Raw genomic sequence first — 19,667 nt, 5'->3', positions numbered from 1 at the left:
CTGACTGTTGTGCAGCACCAATTCTTTCATTGTCCTTTTCTTTCCTTCTCATCATTTGCTTTTTTAATTTTACTTAGCTTTGCTTGAAACTTCAGCTGTCTTTCACTTCTTTCTCCCACTGCATGCAACTGTTTTTATCTGCTGCAATGTAAGGCTGCTGCCCATTACTGCCATCTACAATAATTATACTCCTATCTAGGAATCAACTGTCAAATCCAATTTCAAGAATTTCTGTTAATTCCAATTGTAAAGTTTATTTCATTCCTTTTTTGCTTCACTTTGTAATGTTTAAGCTTAATGCATAAATATGAATGACTATTCATATGGATTTATCTTAAATGATTATTTACCTATGTTTATTTGATGTGTTTATAAATTTACATGTGTTTGTTTATAAGCTTTCTAAAATCGAAGTTTCATATAATGGACTTGATTGCAGTGTATAAAATTTTTGCTGCAATTTATATCTTTTGCATACATTGGAACAGATATTTATTCCACATACCGTATTTATTCGAGTATAACGCGCAAAATTTTATACCCAAAAAAGAAGTCAAAGTTTGGGTGCGCGTTATAAACGAGGGCTGGGCTGGGGTGGCAGTGGCGAATTGTAAATTGTAAATTTCCGGACTGCAGCCTCAATCCCGGCCTCAGGCGGCGCCGTGCTCAATAGTCACAACTCAGCTGCCTGCCGCCTTTCCCCTCCTTTGTCTCCCCGCCGCTGCTGCCGCCGTTTAAACCAAGGAATCGTCGCTTGTTCTACCTACAGAAGGTCCAGCATAGAAGCGAAGCCGAAAGAGATCCTTGCGAGGCTCTGCAGGCTTCCTCGGAGTAAGGAAGGCAACAGCTCCCCTCACCCCCCAGAAAGCAGAGGGGCTCGTCGCGATGAAAAAGGCAGCCCTGATGCCGAGGAGAGCCTTGCAAGGAGGCGGAAAGGAAAAGCCCGAAAAGGCACCAAAAGAAGCGGGGGGAGCTTCGCCCGCCTGGTGGGCAGCCATCGAGGCGTTTTCAAAGGCGGCGCCTGGGAGAGATGAGGCGGCGCTCCGGCGGTCCTGTTGCTAGCGTTCGGCGGCGGCAGTGGCGCTCCGACTATTGCTGCCGCTGCTGCCGCCGAACACTGGCAACAGGCGCGCACAGGCTGCCCACCAGGCGGGCGAAGCTCCCCCCGCTTCTTTTGGTCCCTTTTCGGGCTTTTTCTTTCCGCCTCCTTGCAAGGCTCTCCTCGGCATCAGGGCTGCCTTTTTCATCGCGACAAGCCCCGCTGCTTTCTGGGGGGTGAGGGGAGCTGTTGCCTTCCTTACTCCGAGGAAGCCTGCAGAGCCTTGCAAGGATCTCTTTCGGCTTCGCTTCTATGCTGGACCTTTAGCCTGCTCTTCCTCTTCTCTATACAGCAATCGCCTACTCATTACAATGCCTCCCGCGAGTTTGGTCTTATTTTGTCTTGACTAGAGCAAAAGCTGGCGCGCCTCCGCCCCCTTCCTGCCCTGCCGGCGGCAATAGTCATTACTATTACAATGCTTGGTGTGAAACAAAATTTTATACCAATTTTTAATCAAAAATTAGGGGGTGCGCTTTATACACGTGTGCGCGTTATACTCGAATAAATACGGGTAATACATTTGTTGTCTGGCAAATAATATGAATGATGTTATTGGCTTCATTTGTATGATACCATCATCAAAACATTAAATCCCAACAGTATCCAACTATCTAGGTCAATGCTTAATTGAATCTATTAGACAAAAGTTCAATATTTTTTTCTTAATTTGGGTATGAAATAACCTTCCTGCTAAAAGTCACAAATTCCCAGAGATAGCTATTTTACAGTAGTTTCATAAATCATCTGTGTTTGCGTAACTTAAAATGAGATTTTGAAAAGTTCATCATTCCTAAACAGGTAAAAACAAATTATTTAAATGTTCTTTCTTTAATTCTGTACTTATTCTCTTCCCACATTCTCTGCATGATTTTTAAAAATATTCCATATTTTTCATATGCTCAGAAAGAGAGATATAGTAAATTGGCTACAAGATGGATTTTTAATAGACAGACAGCATCTTTCCTTTCATTCTTTTTAACCTATTTCAACAACTTGAAGATATGAGCCGGAATGACTTTTCAATTCATGCAAGGGCTGGAATGAAATATTGAAGAGAGACGTCCTCATGGAGTAAGATGAAATGAACAATTCTCTTACTTACAATATCTGCAAGACATAAATCCATATTTTAAAGAATAACAAAGCCCAATGTGAAGCATGAAAATTTGTCACGTGCTTCCTATTCAATAAAGACTGCATACATCCTCAACTTACGACTGTAATAGGAACCAGAAATCTGCTCGTAAGTCATTACAGTCATAAGTCAAGGAAAGCATAGAAGTATTTTTCTGGCCTTTCTATTGGAATGGGACAACTCGCCATTGTTATCTCACAAGAACTCACCACAGGCCAACTCAGCACAACACAATTAAATTATTTAACATAACATAATTTAACATTATTTAAAAATGTTTTAATTTTTGTCATTTACATTTCATTTTGTCCTTCCTTTTGCATACTTTATTTAATTATTCTACTTCACCATTTCTTCAAAATTAGTGAAAGGCTTGTCCCATGGTGAGCTGTCCCACAGCGAGATGGCCGTGACAAGTTGTCCCATGGCAATTTGGACAACTTGGACAGAAAGAGTTGGATATGGTGAGTTGTCCTAGACCCCTTTCTATGGTTGTTGCAAAGAAAGCATGGTAGTTGTTAATCAAACCCATTCATTTTAATGGCATTTTTAACTAAAAGATAGCAAAACATTTCATAAATTGCAGTTATATGACCATGGAACACCACAACTGGTCATAAACTTGACAGGCCCGAGGTACAACTATTTACAATGGCCAAGGGTGCTTTATCAGCCATGAAGCACCAATTCCATGACCATCATAAGTTCAAATGATTGTTAAAGGACCACTGTAAGTTGAGGACTACTTGACTGGAAGATTATAAAACCTTCCTTGGCACTTGATCAGAATAATTTCAGTCTCAGTTGTGAACAGGAAACTCAGAATTTCAGTTGTGCTTGGTACTTGCTATAACAAAACAAGATTTCTAAATCAAAGAATGCAAAAAATATAAATCATGCAGAAATAGTCAAGGAATCATTAATTATTTACTGTAAAGGTAGGATTAAATGCAACCGATAATATTAGATAATAATCCAACAACAATAATCCAAAACTGTATGGAATGTCAGTTCTGACCCTCCATTGAATACCATTGGTTCAGCCTGAATAAATTACAACTAGACACTTTCATTTTTATAGAAAAAAAATGACAATTTCTATCAAATATTTTATATGATTGTATGTACCTAGATGATTAAACTGATTAAAGATTAGCGAAAAATAAACACTTACTGCACAGTGCTTTTGTGGGGTTGACCTGCTGCCCTGCAAGGAACTGGAGAAGTCTCTTAATATCAATGCGTACCTCAGCCATATTCATAGGATCTCTTTCGTGAGTAGAGTTTTGAGACTCATCCCAAGATACTAAAATTCAAAACAGAAAGTATTTTGTTATCTACACCCAGACTTGTAAGCTTAGCTTTAAATTCCATAGCATTTAAAACATTATAATAGGGACTTCTGGTTTGGCGTCTCAGCAGGAGGTTGCTGGATAGCAGGGCTCTGCGAATCCCAGCCAATACTTCTCAGTTAGGAAATCCTAAGGAGCTAAAGTCACCTGGAAGAGTGACGAAGAAAAGAGGGACCCCTCATTGATTGCAGAAGAGCGGTGGCTCTTTCGCTTGATCGGAGGCACCCTCCCGACTAACAGAGAAGAGGAACAGCCATTACAGTTGGAATGAAGCTGGGGCAACCAAAGATGAATAAATAGGAAATGAGGATTCAAAGCAGTGTAACATAGTGCTATATGTAGATGTAAAGCACTCTCTTTTCAATGAGACTTTATTCCCAGTAAAATACTTCTAGCCTCATTGTACTATTTCATTTGTAAAGATATGTGAAATCAATCCTGGTCTGAAAAACAAAAGAAGTAAAATGCTTACCCCAGGGAGGATTTCCAAGGTCTCTAAAGTGAGTTGTAATACACACTAGTTCAGTTTCTATTTTCAATTCCATCTCTCCATTTAGATTTGCTTCTATTACCTGCATAGTTAATCAGTTTTGAGAACCATTAATAACATTTTCCAATTCCAGTCCATATGTTTATGAACACAACTGTACAACATAAAAACTGCATGGAAACGTGAACTGAACACTTGGTATTTGTGGAGTTACCATCAGCATATACTGTAGTTCTAAAGATAGAGAAGTTGAATTTCAAAGAATGAGGTTTGGTACTCTGAAATAATCACAAAAAAGTAGGATTTCTAATTAAATAGACCCCCCTCCTAACCATTAGCCTAGATTATTGTCATGCTGTTTAATTTTAAAACAAGTGATATCTTTTGCACCATGGTTATACTAACTCCCTGCTAATTAAAAGATTATATGAGTCCGGGCAGTCTGATAAATATGCAAAAGAAAAAGGAATACCGTGTTTCCCCGAAAATACGACAGGGGCTTATTTTCTTTTGCCCCACGAAATATGGCCTTGGGCTTACTATCAGGGAGGGCTTATTGTTTTGGGGCTGCCGGGCGGCTGCTCCCTTGTGAACTGGCTCCCAAAGAGCCGGGCAGAGCCTCAGGGGCGAAGCAGCCATGAGTTAACCATTCACACGAACAGCCGCCCGGCAAATCCCCTCTCCAGCCAGGCAGAGCGCCATTCACTGACCTAGGGGGTATCCCTAAGGTGCCAAGCCATGTGGTGCTCTGCCCGCCCCCCAGCTCTCGTGGCTTAGCACATTCGGGATACCCCCTAGGTCAGTGCATGGAGCTGGAGAGGGGAGCTGCGAGAGCGCCTCATCAAGCCCTTGCGCAGCTCTCCCAGGCCACAGCCGCTAGCTGCTGCTACCCGCTGCCGCCCCGCGCATAACTTCCAAACTCCAAAACTCAGGGCCGAGTCTTCCAGCATCGGCCACTCTAGGAGTCCGCAGCCTCATCAAGCCCTTGCGCAGCTCTCCCAGGAAACAGCCGCTAGCTGCTGCTGCCCGCTGCCGCCCCGCTCCATCCATAACTTCCAAACTCCAAAACTCAGGGCCGAGTCTTCCAGCATCGCCCACTCTAGGAGTGCTCTCTATGGTGGGCCGGCTGCCGAACAGAGAGTCTTCCAGACAGAGAGTCTTCCAGCAGCCGGCCCATCATAGAGAGCACTCCTAGAGCGGCCGATGCTGGAAGACTCGGCTCCGAGTTTTGGAGTTTGGAAGTTATGCATTGAGTGGGGCAGAGGCGGGGAGCAGCGGCCAGCGGCGATGCCTGGGAGAGCTGCGCAAGGGCTTGGTGAGGCTGTGGGCGGAACAGGCGCTCGCGCAGCTCCCCTGTCCAGCCGGGCAGAGCACCACATGACTTGGCACCTTAGGGATACCCCCTAGGTCAGTGAATGGTGCTCTGCCCGGCTGGAGAGGGGATTTGCCGGGCGGCTGCTCATGAGCATGGTTACCTCATGGCTGCTTCACCCCTGAGACTGTGCCCGGCTCTTCGGGAGCCAGTTCACAAGGGAGCAGCCACCCGGCAACTCTCCCCTCTGGCCAGGCAGAACACCACTCCCCAACCTAGTGGTATCCCGAAGGCGGCAAGCAACGTGAGCGCTCCCCCCCCCGGCTCCTGCGACTTGGCACTTTCGGGATAATGCTAGGTCAGTGAGCAGTGCTCTGCCTGGCCGAAGGGAGGGTTGTCCAGGGGTTTATTTTCGGGGGTGGGCTTATATTTTTGCCCACGCGAAAAATGTGGCAAGGCTTTAGTTTCAGGACAGGTTGTATTTTCAGGGAAACACAGTATATGGAATACTTGTAAGAATGGTAAAGCCATGCACTCTTAAGATAATCTTTATTCCTTATTCTACTTTATTCTGTAGCCCATATCCAGGCAAGTTTATGAACAGCTATGTCTCCCAGGTTTTTTGATCATTTGAAGTTAATTTATATTCTTTTCATTAACATTTTTATTATTTTTGTTATTTGTAATTAAGAATCATTTACCAAAAATTGTGGAACTGGGTGAAAAAAAACAACAGTCACTAGTTTCATTTTATCTCCACAATACAGGCTTCATAGAGTTTTTTAAAAAATCAAAATGATTCATGACCAAAAAGTGGTTTTTTTGAGAGGATGCCAAATTGCCTGGAAAAGTAGACAAAGAACGAGAATAAAGGTGAGAATAAACTCTAATGAGCCTTCCAATAAATGTTTTTATAATTTACCATACTGATTATATCAACCAATCTTTGAAGGAGAATACTCGAAACATCTTCTTAGCATTTCACAATTTGGTAGCTAGTCCAAAGTATAATGCGAAATCTGACTCTCCAGAAATTATTTGGACCACTGTTATCTTAGCAATAAGACAATTATCACAGTGGTGTGATACGAGTTACAAAATTTGTGAAAAATGGCAAATCTTACTGTACTTTCTTCACAGTTCAGAACTGGTGAATCTCTATATATATTTGCATGTTGATGTTATGCAGCACTTAAAATTCAAAGGTGCTGCACCGTATGCAAAAGGCACTAATGAATAATCTTTTAAGGCAAGCTTTTCCCAGAACTGCAGGGCTTCCCTCTGCAGCATGATAAAGATACAACTGGTTTAAAGATGTTGCTAGAATGTGATATATTTGTGCCTATAAAACACTGCAGTCCCTTTCCCCAAAATGAATTCTAAATGCTGCAAAGCCGTAATATCTTGGCAAGCATTCAATATCAAATATATAAATTTGCATATCAGATTACTATCAGACAAACAAGACTTGATGTCTTTGCTCATTTGCAAGACTGAACAAACTTGGAAACCAAATCCTAATATGCATTATGTGCCAAATCAGCTTGTGTCATAACTTAAAGGAAAGAAAACAAACAATAATAATATCTTACTATTCCCATCATGGTCTAACCTAGAATGAATTTGCTTTATCTGTAATTCATTTTGAGAAAGCTATTTACTCCATTTCTGATTATATAAAGAACATCTTAAAATAATATGTTCCAAAATTCCAAAATTAAGTAGAAATGCAACTCAATTATATTTAGCTCTCTTCCCAACTATGCCTTCACAATTAAACATATTGTAACTTACAACAGAACTGCTGAGATTTTTCATTCTCTCCACAACACATTTCATGGTCTTCAGCACAGGTAAATAAATACTGACCTACAAAATAAAATCAGTAGCACTCTAGATGACCTAGGAATATCTTAGCAGTGACACACTTTCCAAGATGATATATTATCCCATGGAGAATTAAGTTAATTTAGAACCAAATGATATTCTACGGTTCAGCACATGATTGTATTATGACATATGATTTTGGATGAACTCACTCAAATTTAGCTCAAAAAAAATAAGCCATAGCTAAACTCTGAATCAGGCCACGCTGATAAATATATCTCTTTCCTTCCTACTAGAAATACTATTACTAAATTTGCAGATGATACAACAGTGATGGGACTTATCTCCAAGAGGGGGGAGGGGCTGGAATGAGTCTGCCTATCAAGATGAAGTGGACGGGTTGCTTTTGTGGTGTGAAGACAATAACTTGGTCCTTAACACCAATAAGACCAAGGAGCTTATAGTGGACTATAGAAGGAATAGATCAGACATCCAGGCCTTGATTATCAGTGGAGACCGAGTGGAGCCAGTGGCCAGTTTCTGGGTGTTATTATAAAAGAGGACCTGACCTGGGGCACTCACATTGCAGCACTAGTCAAAAGTGCCCAGCAGAGTCTCAGGTAGTTTCCTGAGACTTCTCAGGAAACAACAACTGAATGAAAAACTGCTGGTGACCTTCTACCGCTGCACTACAGAGAATATTTTAACTTACTGCACCTATCTATAGTTTGCCAATTGCACAGTGGCCTATAGAATGATGGTCGAGAGGGTTAACGTCATTGCCCAGAGGATCATTGTTGCCCTCTCCCCTCTTTGGAAGAGCTTTATAGCTCCCACTGCCTTAACAAAGTTCAAAACGTTATTAAAGATCCATCTCATCCTGGGCACTCTTTTTTTAAACTATTACCATCTGGCAGACGGTACAGGATATTAAAAACAAGGACAAATAGGCTGAAAAACTGCTTCGGTCCCAGGGCAGTAACTATATTGAATTATATGGTATAGTGCAATATTAATGCAATATCGTATTTTTAATTTCAATTATATAGCATGTGAAGGATGTGTTTTTGTGTTTTGATTTTTATAGTTATAATGTACACTGAAGATGGCATTTAATTTTGTTGTATGATGTGCAATGACAATAACGTAAACTAAACTAAACTAAATATCATTCTTCAAATGAGAATTCTAGATATAGGGAAGGACAGGCCAGCCAAATTTAAAAACCTCCTCTTGCAGTAAGTTAGATGAACTTGCTTTGGGTCAAAGAAGTATTTATGTTGCACCATGGCCTGAGTTTGGGCCAACTCCTCAGAGAAGGATTCTACTTAGCTATTTGCATCAATTAAGTTGAGCTTGGCTTAGAACTTAAGCCAGAATCAAGACTTGTCTCAATACTCCAAGGAACCACCTAGAATATATGAAGAAAAGAATCAGGCTAAGCACCTTGGCAATAAAGACCACTCGAGAATGTTCTAGTTCTGGCTTAATAAATATTAACTATATTAAGCCTAGTAACTCAGTGAGATGAGGCTTAATGAACATCAACTGAGTAATGCAAGGGTTTCTATAGTCCATGTTTGAGAATTGGCTTGTGGTAGGGAATCTTGAACGTAAAAAATATAGTTCGTCCATGTCTGAGATTCTTTTGTTTTGTCCTTTTGTCATGATCTTGACTATGATTAATTTGGTTTACGATTTCAAGCTACTTTTCAGTGTCACCGGTAATGTTTTGTGGAATTAAACCTTGGATTGAATTACAATCTTACATTTGAAAGTACCTCTATAATCTGATGCATGCTAATGCATAAAAATCATTGTGAAAATTATAAAAAATATCGGAAAGAGCACAGATAAAAATGTTCACTGGTATCAAATTATACAACATAAATGCTAAGAACAAAAAGGATATTTGTTTTAAATATTAGAAACATAAGAAATTTGCTGCAATAAAGCTTAAACGCGACAATAAATTTTAGAAGAAACAAAATAAAACTTTTTAAAATCTAGTTTCAATTTTCTGAAAATCAAGTTACTTACATCGAAGTTGGGCACACTGGGTTCTTTGAAGTCATTCCACAGTTTTCTGGGGATAACTGCTACAGGAATGTCATGGGTCACAGTGCGGCTACTGGTTGACAAGGAAGGCTGGAAGAAAGAAACTTTATATGACCAATTTGGTCATATAACCAAACTTTATATGACCAATTTTGGCTATTTAAAGAATTACCACATTTCACTGCAACATCCATTTTATACCAGAAAGCAACTCCTTCATAACTGCAAGTAACACTATGACTTCAAGCCTGTGAATATTGGTATCATAAAGTTATCTCTTCTCCAATCATGTGTGGATAGTTACAATGAAACATGGTCAGCCTTAATCATTTCCTTCTGAATGTTTGCCTAGGCCAGACAAATCAACTTTCAAAGTCTTGGCTATCAAATTTGAAATTACTGCTACCTGGAATCTTAAATGACAATTTTGTTTACAGTACAAAATGTGCTTTGAATCTACTATTTACTTCTTCATAGCCTGAATCCTAACATGCAGATCTCTGTTGTTTAAGAAATTAAATCACACAGAAATAACTAGCAACAGATTTCCTTTGAGTCTATGTTGTCATTTTTACATGGTTTGTGTGAACTGTAAAAACCCCAAACTAATCCTCATGCAGAGGTAACCAAGTATTCAGTACCATAATTTAATTTAATTGAAAACTATTATTTTCCTTCCACTTTCATACTAGGTAGTGAACCTGGGGACTTCAAAGAACTAAAAGGCCACAATATCAGGGATAACCATATCAGAATGTTCAACAATATGAAGATCCTCCTGAGTAAAAGTTATGCTGAAAGAAGTTATTGTGTCATGAGCATTTACACAACTCTACCTTTTATTATTGACCAAGCACTTGAATACATTGTAATTCTCCTTTGATAGAAAGATTAATACTAGACTTAGAATAATTCTCTACTCACCAGCTCCACGGCTACTGTAAGACAAGGAGACTGTTTATTAGTCAATTTGATTTTCACTGTCTTGGCATTCTGAGCACTTTTAAAAGCCCTGGAAAGGTTTTCAGGTGCCAGTTCTAAATAAATTTCATTATTTTCTGCAGAGACACCCTCCATCTGGAATTCATCAAAGAAGTTCATCTAGAACAATTTTAAAAGCAAAGATACTGATAAGACTAGTGCTATTAATATTGGGCTTCATTTAAAAGTATTTAGTTTTTCTTTTGCTCTCAAAATTAAGTAAATATAAGTAAGGTAGCTGTTATAGTCATGAATGTAATCCTGCAACTTTATTTGTATGAACTATCAAACAAGTTCAATATGGTCAAAAGAATTAATTCACACATGTCTCCAAACAGACCAGATAAAAACAATACACAGCATGTAATAGCTAACTAAACAAACAATACACATGGAAAAATTACTAACTTTCTTTTGTTAGAATCTTCCAACATACATAAAGTCTCACAACAAAATATTATAGATCCTGACTGTACTCCTTTCTATAGTTTAACAGAAGTTTTTTTTAAATAAAACCTTCAGTTTGAACAACAAAGAATTCTAATCTCTGTATTTTATCCAACCGTATGCCATATATTAAATAAATAAAATATTCAACTCTACTTTACTGACAGATGCCTAAATTTAATAAATCTCTAGATCAGAGATATATAAAATACAAGTCACTGACCATCAGCTTCCCTCTGAATTTTCTGCTGATATGCTACTAATCTGCAGTGACAAGAAATAAATGCTACCATCTGGAGACAATTAAGAATGGGAGAAGAAAGCTGCTTTAAATTAAACCTACATTATGCTATCATTGCTTGCATGATTTACTGTTATAATTCAGAATTTGTTACATAATCACATATACTTTGTTACATAATCTCCAAATAAAAGAGTAAGAGTTAGAATAGACTTTAGAGACCTAGAATTTCCAGTCCACGGGTGTCAAACTCGCTATGTCACGTTGCCATCACATGACGTTTTGCGACGTTTTTCCCCTTCGCAGAGCTGGAATGGGTGTGAGGAATCTGGCCCACAGGCTGCCAGTTTGACATACTGTTCTAGTCAAGCTACTAAAAGAAAAGAGACTATATATACCATTCCAGACAAATGATGGTCTCTCCTTAAAAGTCTCCAGTGATGGAGCACCACAACTTTTAAAGGCAAGCCGTGCCACTGATTAATTGTTCTACCAGGAAACTTCTCCTTCGTTCTAGCTTGCTCCTCTCCATTCATTGTTTCTTGTTTTGCCTTCTGATACTTTGAAAAATAGATTGACCTCCTCTTCTTTCTGAAAGCCCTTCAAATATTGGAACACTGTTATATCACCCCTAGTCATTTTCTCTAGACTAAATATACCCAATCCCTGCAACCGTTTTCACGTTTCACTCTCCATCCCACTAATCATCTTTGTTTCTCTCTTCTACACTCTTCCCAAAGTCTCTACAACATTTTTATAATATGGTGATCAAAACTGGGTGTAGTATTCTAAGTGTGATCTTACTAAGACTTTATAAAGCAGTACTAATACTTCATGTGGTCTTGATTCTATCCCTCCATTAATGAAATCTGTGTTGGGTTTTTGTTAAAGTCTGTCAAGGTTTATCTGGTTTATCTGTCAAGGTTTATTTGGGGTGTTGGCTATTTCTGCCAGTTTAGTGTCTTCTACAGATTCGATAAGTTCCCCTTCTATTCCTCATCCAAATAGTTTATGAAGATGTTGAAAAGTACTGGGGTTAAAATGGAACCTTGGGGTACCCGAATGCTTACTTCCCTCCATGTAGATGTAATTCCATTAAGGACTACATGAGCAGTGTGATTTGTCAGTCAGTTATAAATCCATCAGATGTTGATGTTGTGTATCCCACTTTTTTTTTTTTGCTTAACAAGTAGTAGGTTCTGGTCTATTTTGCCAAATGCCTTATTGAAATCCCAGTATTCTTATGTTCACTGCATTTTACTGGTCCATCTATTTAGTCACTTTGTCAAAAAATGAAATAACCTTTGTTTAGCATGACGTTTTTGGCAAACCCATTTTGGCTTCTGGTTATAACTTTGCTTGCTTCTAGATATTCACAGATCTGTTGCATGTCTTCCCAAATATCGATGTCAGAATGATTGGTCTCTGGTTTCCTGGGTCTATTTTTTTCCTTTTTGAAGGTAAGATCCATATCAGCTCTTTTCCAGTCCTCTGGTAGTTCCCTGGTTCTCCAGAATCTTTGAAAAGTATGGTTCAATGATTCTAAGATCACATCTGCTACTCCTTTAGAACTCTGGGATGTAATCATTCAGGTCCCATTAATTTGAACTCATTTAGATCAGACAGATGTTTTCTTATTTTCTTATTTTAATTTGTATTTGCAGTGTATATTTTTGATAGGCTGGGCTGTATTATCTTTTTGCACGAAGACAAATGCAAAGAATGAATTAAGTATTATGGATTCTCTCCACTGCCCATTACTTCTTTGCTATCTTCTCTCATTATTGGACCAATTGTTTCCTTGACTTTTTTCTTGTTTTTTTTTATATGTTGAAATTTTTATTTTATTTTTTTGTCATTTGTTGCAAGGCTTACTTCATTTTGAGCCTTAGCTTTCCTGACTTCATCTTTGCAGATTTGGCCTATAAGCTGGTATTCTACCTTAGTTATGTCTCTTTCCATTTTTTTCTAGTTAAGTGTTTTTGTCTTTCAGGTTATCAGAAAGTTCTTTGTGTAATCATGCTGGTTTTTGTTTTTGTTTTAAAAAGCATTTAAGTTCTTTTATGAGCACCCAGCACTTGCATTATTTAGTAGTAGGAAGTATAGCAGAAATCACTTTTGTAGCCAAGGCAATTCCAGTAATCTTCCCCTCTCTGCTTTACCTACACCGGGTGTTGGTCAAAATGATGGAGGGAGAGAATGAGAAAGAGGAAAAAGAGAGAGAAACAAATGAGAGAGAGGGAGAGAGAAATGAGAGAGAGCTGGAGGGAGAGAATGAGAGAGAGAGGGAAAAGAGAGAGAAACAAATAAGGGAAGAAAAAGAAAGAAAAAAGAGAGTGGGGAGGGGAGAGAGAGGAAAAAGAGAAAAAAACAGAAATGAGAAGAAGAGAGGGAGAGAGATTTTCCACAGAATTGGGTAGGCATGGCTGGAGGGGTCATATGACTGGGTGGTAATGATATTGAGTTGGCCACACCCACCCAGGTTTTGTGGCTCCGTGCTTTCTTTTCTGTCAGAAATGGGTCCAAATGGCTCTTTGATTGTTTAAGAGGGCAGACCCTACACTCACAGTGAGAATCTTGCAAACAGAAACAGCAATATCAAATATGAGTCAATTTACCTCTGCTTATTTAATTTGGATGATTCTGTGCTAAGACAGATGCTAAGCTATCTAAACGCTATTCTTCTATATCCCTTCTTAAATTATGAGAATGATTTTCTCGCTCTTCTTGGATATCATTCAGTTCTTATGAATCTTTATCTCAAATTAAACTTGCATTTTTGCTTGTCTTCTGTCTTTCTGTTCATTTATTTCTATCTAATTATTTTTTACATTTTATAGGAACATAGGAGGAACTGCTTATTATTGTGTACAATACTGTTTCCTTTACAACACGCATACGTCTTCGTTAGGAGCAAGTATTCACAATGAAACATCTCTTTGCTTGTTACAAAGTTCTAATTTAAATCAAATGCACTTCACAGTCTGCTGTTTTTACTATTTTTCACCCCTGGATTCTTACCTGGTTAAGCTCACACCACATGCTAACACCACCATTTGCCACTTTGTCACTGAGGATGAAGTAAAGTTTATCCAAAGTAAGCCGCAGGATACAGGTTTTAGCTAATTTGGCAATTGTGCTTATCACACCTGTCAAGACAGTACATTTTACAACATACTCTCTTAATATCTCTGTATAGTAGAACATCTATTATAGGAACAAAAATAGAAATGAAACTTCATTACCAGAAAGGCATAATTAAGGGATAGTTTGGAAGTTGCATTAAAAATTACTGGACTCCAGTAATAACTCATCACTAAAATATTAACTTATCACTTTGTGATTAACTTATCACTTTGTGATTCTTTGTAAGATTAACAAAGAATCTTCGGAGCCAAATTTATAATCACTGTAATAGTTTTTCAGCTATTTAGCTGTGTGCAAGTATGGCTGAATTTTTATAACTGGTTTTATTGACATAATTAACAAGCATTGAGTGAGATAAAATATTTTTTTAATATCTCACTCAATGTTTGCTAATCATGGAGGAATAAAAGAGTCTTTGAGATAACACAGTACTAATAGACTCATTATAGATAGGCTGCAACTTTTGAAGTATCCCTGTAAATCCCCTTTTTATTTTCCCTGTAATTTTTTACCTCTCTAACTGCAGAATGAAAACATGAAATTCTTCCTGTACTACATACATTGTCTGAGTATTCATATGGCTTCTTTGATTCCAGTTTAGCACACGCTGGGAAGCAAATCATTGGAAATAATATGTATCTGCCTGATTTAATCCAATTCAATTGACAGCTACGGCTCTATCACCCCATTTAGCCTCCTCGGTAGCATGGAACAAACAGATGGACTGCCAAATATATGAAACACTTTTTATTTCATTGAATCAATAGCCACGTTTCTATTTCCATTCCCAGCAGAAGGCTTGGTATTTTCCTTGAAGACCTTTATACTCTCAGGGGAAGCCCGCTATTTTGATAGGAAAGAAGCGCCACTCTTTAAAAACTGCAAACCGAGCAGACAGTCGGTCAAAAGAAACCAGGGAGGGGAGGCGAAGCCGAGCACGCTCTTTCCAAATGCTTTTTTTCTTTCCAGCTGAGCAGCAGCCATTTTCACACGCTTTACTCACGACTGAAATGATTGAGACATCCCACGTCTATAATCTTCGCTCGAAAACGCATGACTGCAACGGCTTGAGCTTCCAAGCTGCCCCTCGCCTTCTACCAATCAACCATAGATAAAAAAGGGAGGAAAGGGCACTTCCGGTTCCCGTCTTAAGAGTCTTAGGGGCATGTCGCGGGGAGTTTATGCAAAAACATAACCATAGAGTTCTTGTCCCTCCGTAGATTTTTTCTTTCTTTCTTTCCCCGTTTGGACCAGTGGAATCGGTTTCGTAATCTCTCTCACGGCCAGCCCAATTTATGTGGGAATCGGGAATGTCGCAGCGTCAAAAGGCCAATTTCTGATCCTACGAACTCTTCTTATCATTTTCTTCGATTTACTGCAGAGTAGTTGAAGTCCACAAGTCTTAAAGTTGCCAAGTTTGGGGACCCCGGTCTATGGTGAAACCTGGAAACCGAACAAGGGGTCGCTGCCAACGATGCCACCCCTCCCCCCATTTTGTTTCACTTTCCTTTATTTTGTTTAATAGCGGTCCGGAAAGGTTACACACTTTAAAAGAAAAAAAGATTATTACAGTCTCTCGGTTTAGGAGTTTTCAGGAAAGTTTTTGCCCTTCCGACTTGCTATTTCAGATAAGTGACTGTCTAGTGTTTTCTTAAAAATCTCCAGTGATAAAGCTCCTACAACATCTGAAGCAAAGTGTTCCAGTGGTTAATTGTCCTAACTTTTAGGAAGTTTCTCCTTAATTCCAGACTGCTTCTTTCCTTGATTAGTTTCCACCCATTGTTTCCATCTTGTCCTCCCCCCCCCCCCCGTGCTTTGGAGAATAGGTTGTCCTCTTTGAGTACCTCAAGCAGACTCACCACTCCTTACTGCCAATGGATTTTAGAGGATTTGAAGGGTCCCAATACTATGGGAGCTTGGCTCTGCAGCTGCAGGAAGAGCAGAAGACATGGAAGCCAGGTTGGTTGCATTAGCCAAGTTAGGAAAGCAATGTGGCTACCCTCATGTTGTGTGGCAAGAAAAAAAGCTATATAGATAATCTTCCACTCACAACCATTTGTTTAGAGATCATTCAAAATTACAATGCATTAAAAAAAGGACTTAAGACCACTTTCATTCTATACATGTTGTTGTTAGTTGCGAAATTGTCTCCAAACCATCGTGATCCCATGGACAACATTCCTCCAGGCCTGTCCTCTACCATCCTCTGGAGTCCATTTAAGGTCACATCTACAGCTTTGTGACTCCATCCATCCATCTCATAAATGATGTATAATGACACTAAAGGCTATACAATTTTCACACAATCATCACAGCATCTTGGTGATCAAAATTCAGATGCTTGGCAACTGACTCATATTTGTTGCAGTGTCCCTGGTCATGTGATCATCATTTGTAACCGCCGGCTTCTGAAAAGCAAAGTCAATGAGGGAAGCCAGATTCACTTAATGACTATGTGATTCATTTAACTGCTGTGATTCAGTTAGTAACTATGGCAAAAGTGTCATAAAATGGAGCAAAATTTGTTTAACAATTGCCTTTACAAAGGACATTTTGGACTCAATTGTGGCCATAAGTTGAGGACTACCTGAATCACAGCAATCACAGAATGGAAGGAACTTTGAGACCATCTAGTCAAAATTGCCAACCTCAAGACCTGTGGACCTCAATTCCCAGAATAACTCAGCTGGCTGGGGAATTCTGGAAGCTGAAGTTGAAGCTTTCCCTTCCTGGATTTGAAGCATAATGACCATGGAGACCACTGCTCTCCACCAGGCCTTTCATCTCTTCGGCAACATCAGAGCTGCCCTGATGAATGCTTGTCAGCTCCACAACCCTGCATGGAAGGAGGCGTCACCTAGGTGGCTCTGCTCACTCATCCACACAAGACCAGAGAGAACAGGGCTGCTTGGCAGATTCAGGTTCTGCCAAATTAAGTCCCAACACCAAAAATCCTCAATTTGGTCTGCTGTTAAGGCAGCAGAGTAGAAAGCTGGAGATGATGAGCTCTAGTCCTTCTTAGGTACAAAAGCCAGCTGGGTGACTTTGGGCCAATCACTAGGAGATGGTGAGTTCTAGTCCCACTTTAGGCATGAAAGCCAGCTGGGTGATTTTGGGCTGTCTCTCAACCCAACCCATTCACAGGGTTGTTGTGGGGAAAATACGAAACAAGGAAGAAGTATTATGTATCCTCAACACTTCAGTTACTTACAAAAATTTATATTCATACCGATACTTGTTATCTTGTACATGTTTGACAAATAAATAAATAAAAACAATAAAGGCAGAACACAAAGAAAGAGGGAGAGAGGGAGTGATGATAGATGGATGGATGGATGGACAGACAAAAAATCATAGCAAGCAACGTCAGTTGTGAGTGTGCATGAACGTTCTCACAGCCTGTCCTTAAACCAGCCTAGAGAAGTTGAAGTCCATCTACTACATCTGGAGTGCAAAACCAAGGACATACTCTAGATACCAGCAAATAATCAAAATTGGCTACACCTCTGACATAGTCATAGTTAACATAGCATTAAAACATACCCTTATTTGCCCTGAATATGTTCCATTCTATAAGACATCTTTTAAAAAGTATTCTGGGCTTTTGTTACATCTTTTTTATGACCACCTTTTTAAGTGTTCAAAGCACTTATTATTATTTTAGTCTTTTCCTTTACAATTTCATAAGAAGGGATAGGGTGATCTACAAAATTACCACAATCCTGTACACCAGAAAGACTAAGATGAAATGAACATTTAAATTCTCCAGCCTTTCAATGACTCCAGCACATAATGTGTTTTAAGAGCTGATGGTTTAAATAAATCAAAGATCTGACTTTCTTTTCTTTGGCCCAGTCCTTCTCTCAAGTTTGGTACTTTTTATTAATGGATACTAACAAGGTTGAGAATCCCTTAAGAAAAAGAGACTTTTATAATTGATTGATACGTATTTCAGAGAAGAAAAAGATTTTAATTTTTGAGAATAAGCTGGAGGGACTGACTTAAATTTAATGTGTTTGCCAAGATAATTTTTTACCAGTTTGATATATGTAACGGAAGAAAGCTCTAATATACTTTTGTGTTTATAAAAGAAAAAAGCAGAGATAATTAAATTGATTGCTTCAAAGCAAATAACATTTTAATTTTGTTTGCACTTGGAAACCACTTCTGGATTTTGTACTTGAGATAGAAAAAAAATGAAGCTTTGATTTTGGTTTTGCTGATTAGCTAGATTTCTTGTAATACAAATGGCTAGTGTATATTACTGCGTAAAAGTAAAAAGTTGAGGTTGTTATGTTGTTATCTGCTACTGTGTGAAAGTCAAAAGTAAACACTTTTAAAAATCGTTTTCTCCCTTTGCCCTATCGTCTCTCTTCCCTTTTTCCTCCTCTAATTTCTCATTATTTTCATTTTCCTTTGTATTTTGTATTTTGATAAACTAATAAAAAATTTGAAACACTGAATAAAAGTGCTGCTTGTCAAAAAGACTCCACCCCAACACAGGGAATATTCTCTCCGGCAAGCAACATTTTTGTTTTTGAGAATGCTAGCAAAAAAAGGGTTGTCCCATGTTGGAAGGAAAGTCCATTTGGTTGGGTCCAACTGGGAATAAAATAAAATAGAGGCTGATTGGAAAGTAAGTTTAATGATGAACAGAACCATACAGAAAGACAGCGTGCAGTTCTGGGTCAGCTGAACAATTAACTAGATGAGTGCCAGAATTTTTATTCAGATCCAGACATGCTGCTGGGGAAGTGGGGTGTGGGTTATGCAATGAAGGGGCTTGTGTTCTGAAAGGGTGTTGGGCAATTCCTATTGTGGCTAATGGTTTTTGTCCTGTGCTGGATCTTGGGTGAGGGGCTGCTGTACTAATCCTACCATTCTGCTTTTGTTAGCTGTCAAATTTTGCTGCAAGGAGTTTTGAAATATCCTGTCTTGAACGGATTTCTGCCTGCAGTATTTGCTTTGCTTATGAATGAAGCCATCTAGATAGTCGGCTTCCTCTTTCAATAAGCTCTTTATTTCCTTAAGTGCTGGCATCTGCTGCGAGCTATTAAAAATGGCTGGGGGATGCTTTCTGTCCCTAAAAACATGCTTCTCCATTTCTCCCTCCTTTAGGGAAAAATAATATTCTGCCTTTTTAAATATTTCCAAAATATTTCATTCTTCAGAGTGGGAGGGCTTCCCACATCCAAAATCCAAACTTAGATTTCATGAGAGACCTTTTATAGCCAGCCCCCCCCCCGGAACCAGCCTGGTGAAAGTGGCTTGTGACCTTCCCTGCCAGCTTCCCTGTTGGCTTTCTGGGAAGCAATCAGGGAAGATTGCAAATGCTGATCACATGATCTCAGTGTGCTTACAAATTGTCATAAGTGCAAATGGGTTACCAAGGAACTGATTGCAATCACATGATTGTATGGGTGTTGCAACAGTCCTAAGTATGGATGCTGGTCATACCTCTTTGTTCAACACCCTTGTAAATTTGATCACTGAACAATGATTGCTAAGGAAAAAAGCCCATGTGGTTTCAGATCAGATCAGTTCATAATAATCAAACCTTCTATCTGAGCTATTTTAA

The 19,667-nt window shown here is 39.1% G+C and overlaps 1 protein-coding gene across 2 annotated transcripts; it reads right to left on the bottom strand.

Moving 5' to 3' along the window:
- Positions 1-1,741: 1,741 nt before the first annotated feature.
- HUS1 (HUS1 checkpoint clamp component) lies at positions 1,742-15,227 on the bottom strand. 2 transcript variants are annotated; one of them, XM_081933160.1, is made up of 8 exons: positions 15,093-15,227; positions 13,964-14,091; positions 10,198-10,374; positions 9,256-9,363; positions 7,183-7,257; positions 4,059-4,158; positions 3,409-3,540; positions 1,742-2,206 (listed from the first exon to the last, which is right to left on the bottom strand). In XM_081933160.1, exons 1-8 carry the CDS (start codon positions 15,142-15,144, stop codon positions 2,124-2,126), a joined length of 855 nt encoding a protein of 284 aa, XP_081789286.1. In that variant the 5' UTR covers positions 15,145-15,227; the 3' UTR covers positions 1,742-2,123. The 2 variants fall into 2 exon arrangements, with proteins under 2 accessions (XP_081789286.1, XP_081789285.1); XM_081933159.1 differs by lacking the exon at positions 15,093-15,227 and adding an exon at positions 14,602-15,082 and having other exon boundaries at positions 13,964-14,149.
- Positions 15,228-19,667: the final 4,440 nt, after the last annotated feature.

The sequence above is a fragment of the Natrix helvetica genome (genome assembly GCF_964273705.1).
Source record: "Natrix helvetica genome assembly, chromosome: Z".
NCBI classification, from domain to species: domain Eukaryota; kingdom Metazoa; phylum Chordata; class Lepidosauria; order Squamata; family Natricidae; genus Natrix; species Natrix helvetica.
Note: the sequence above shows the minus strand (reverse complement) of the source record. Positions and strands in the feature narration are given on the sequence as shown.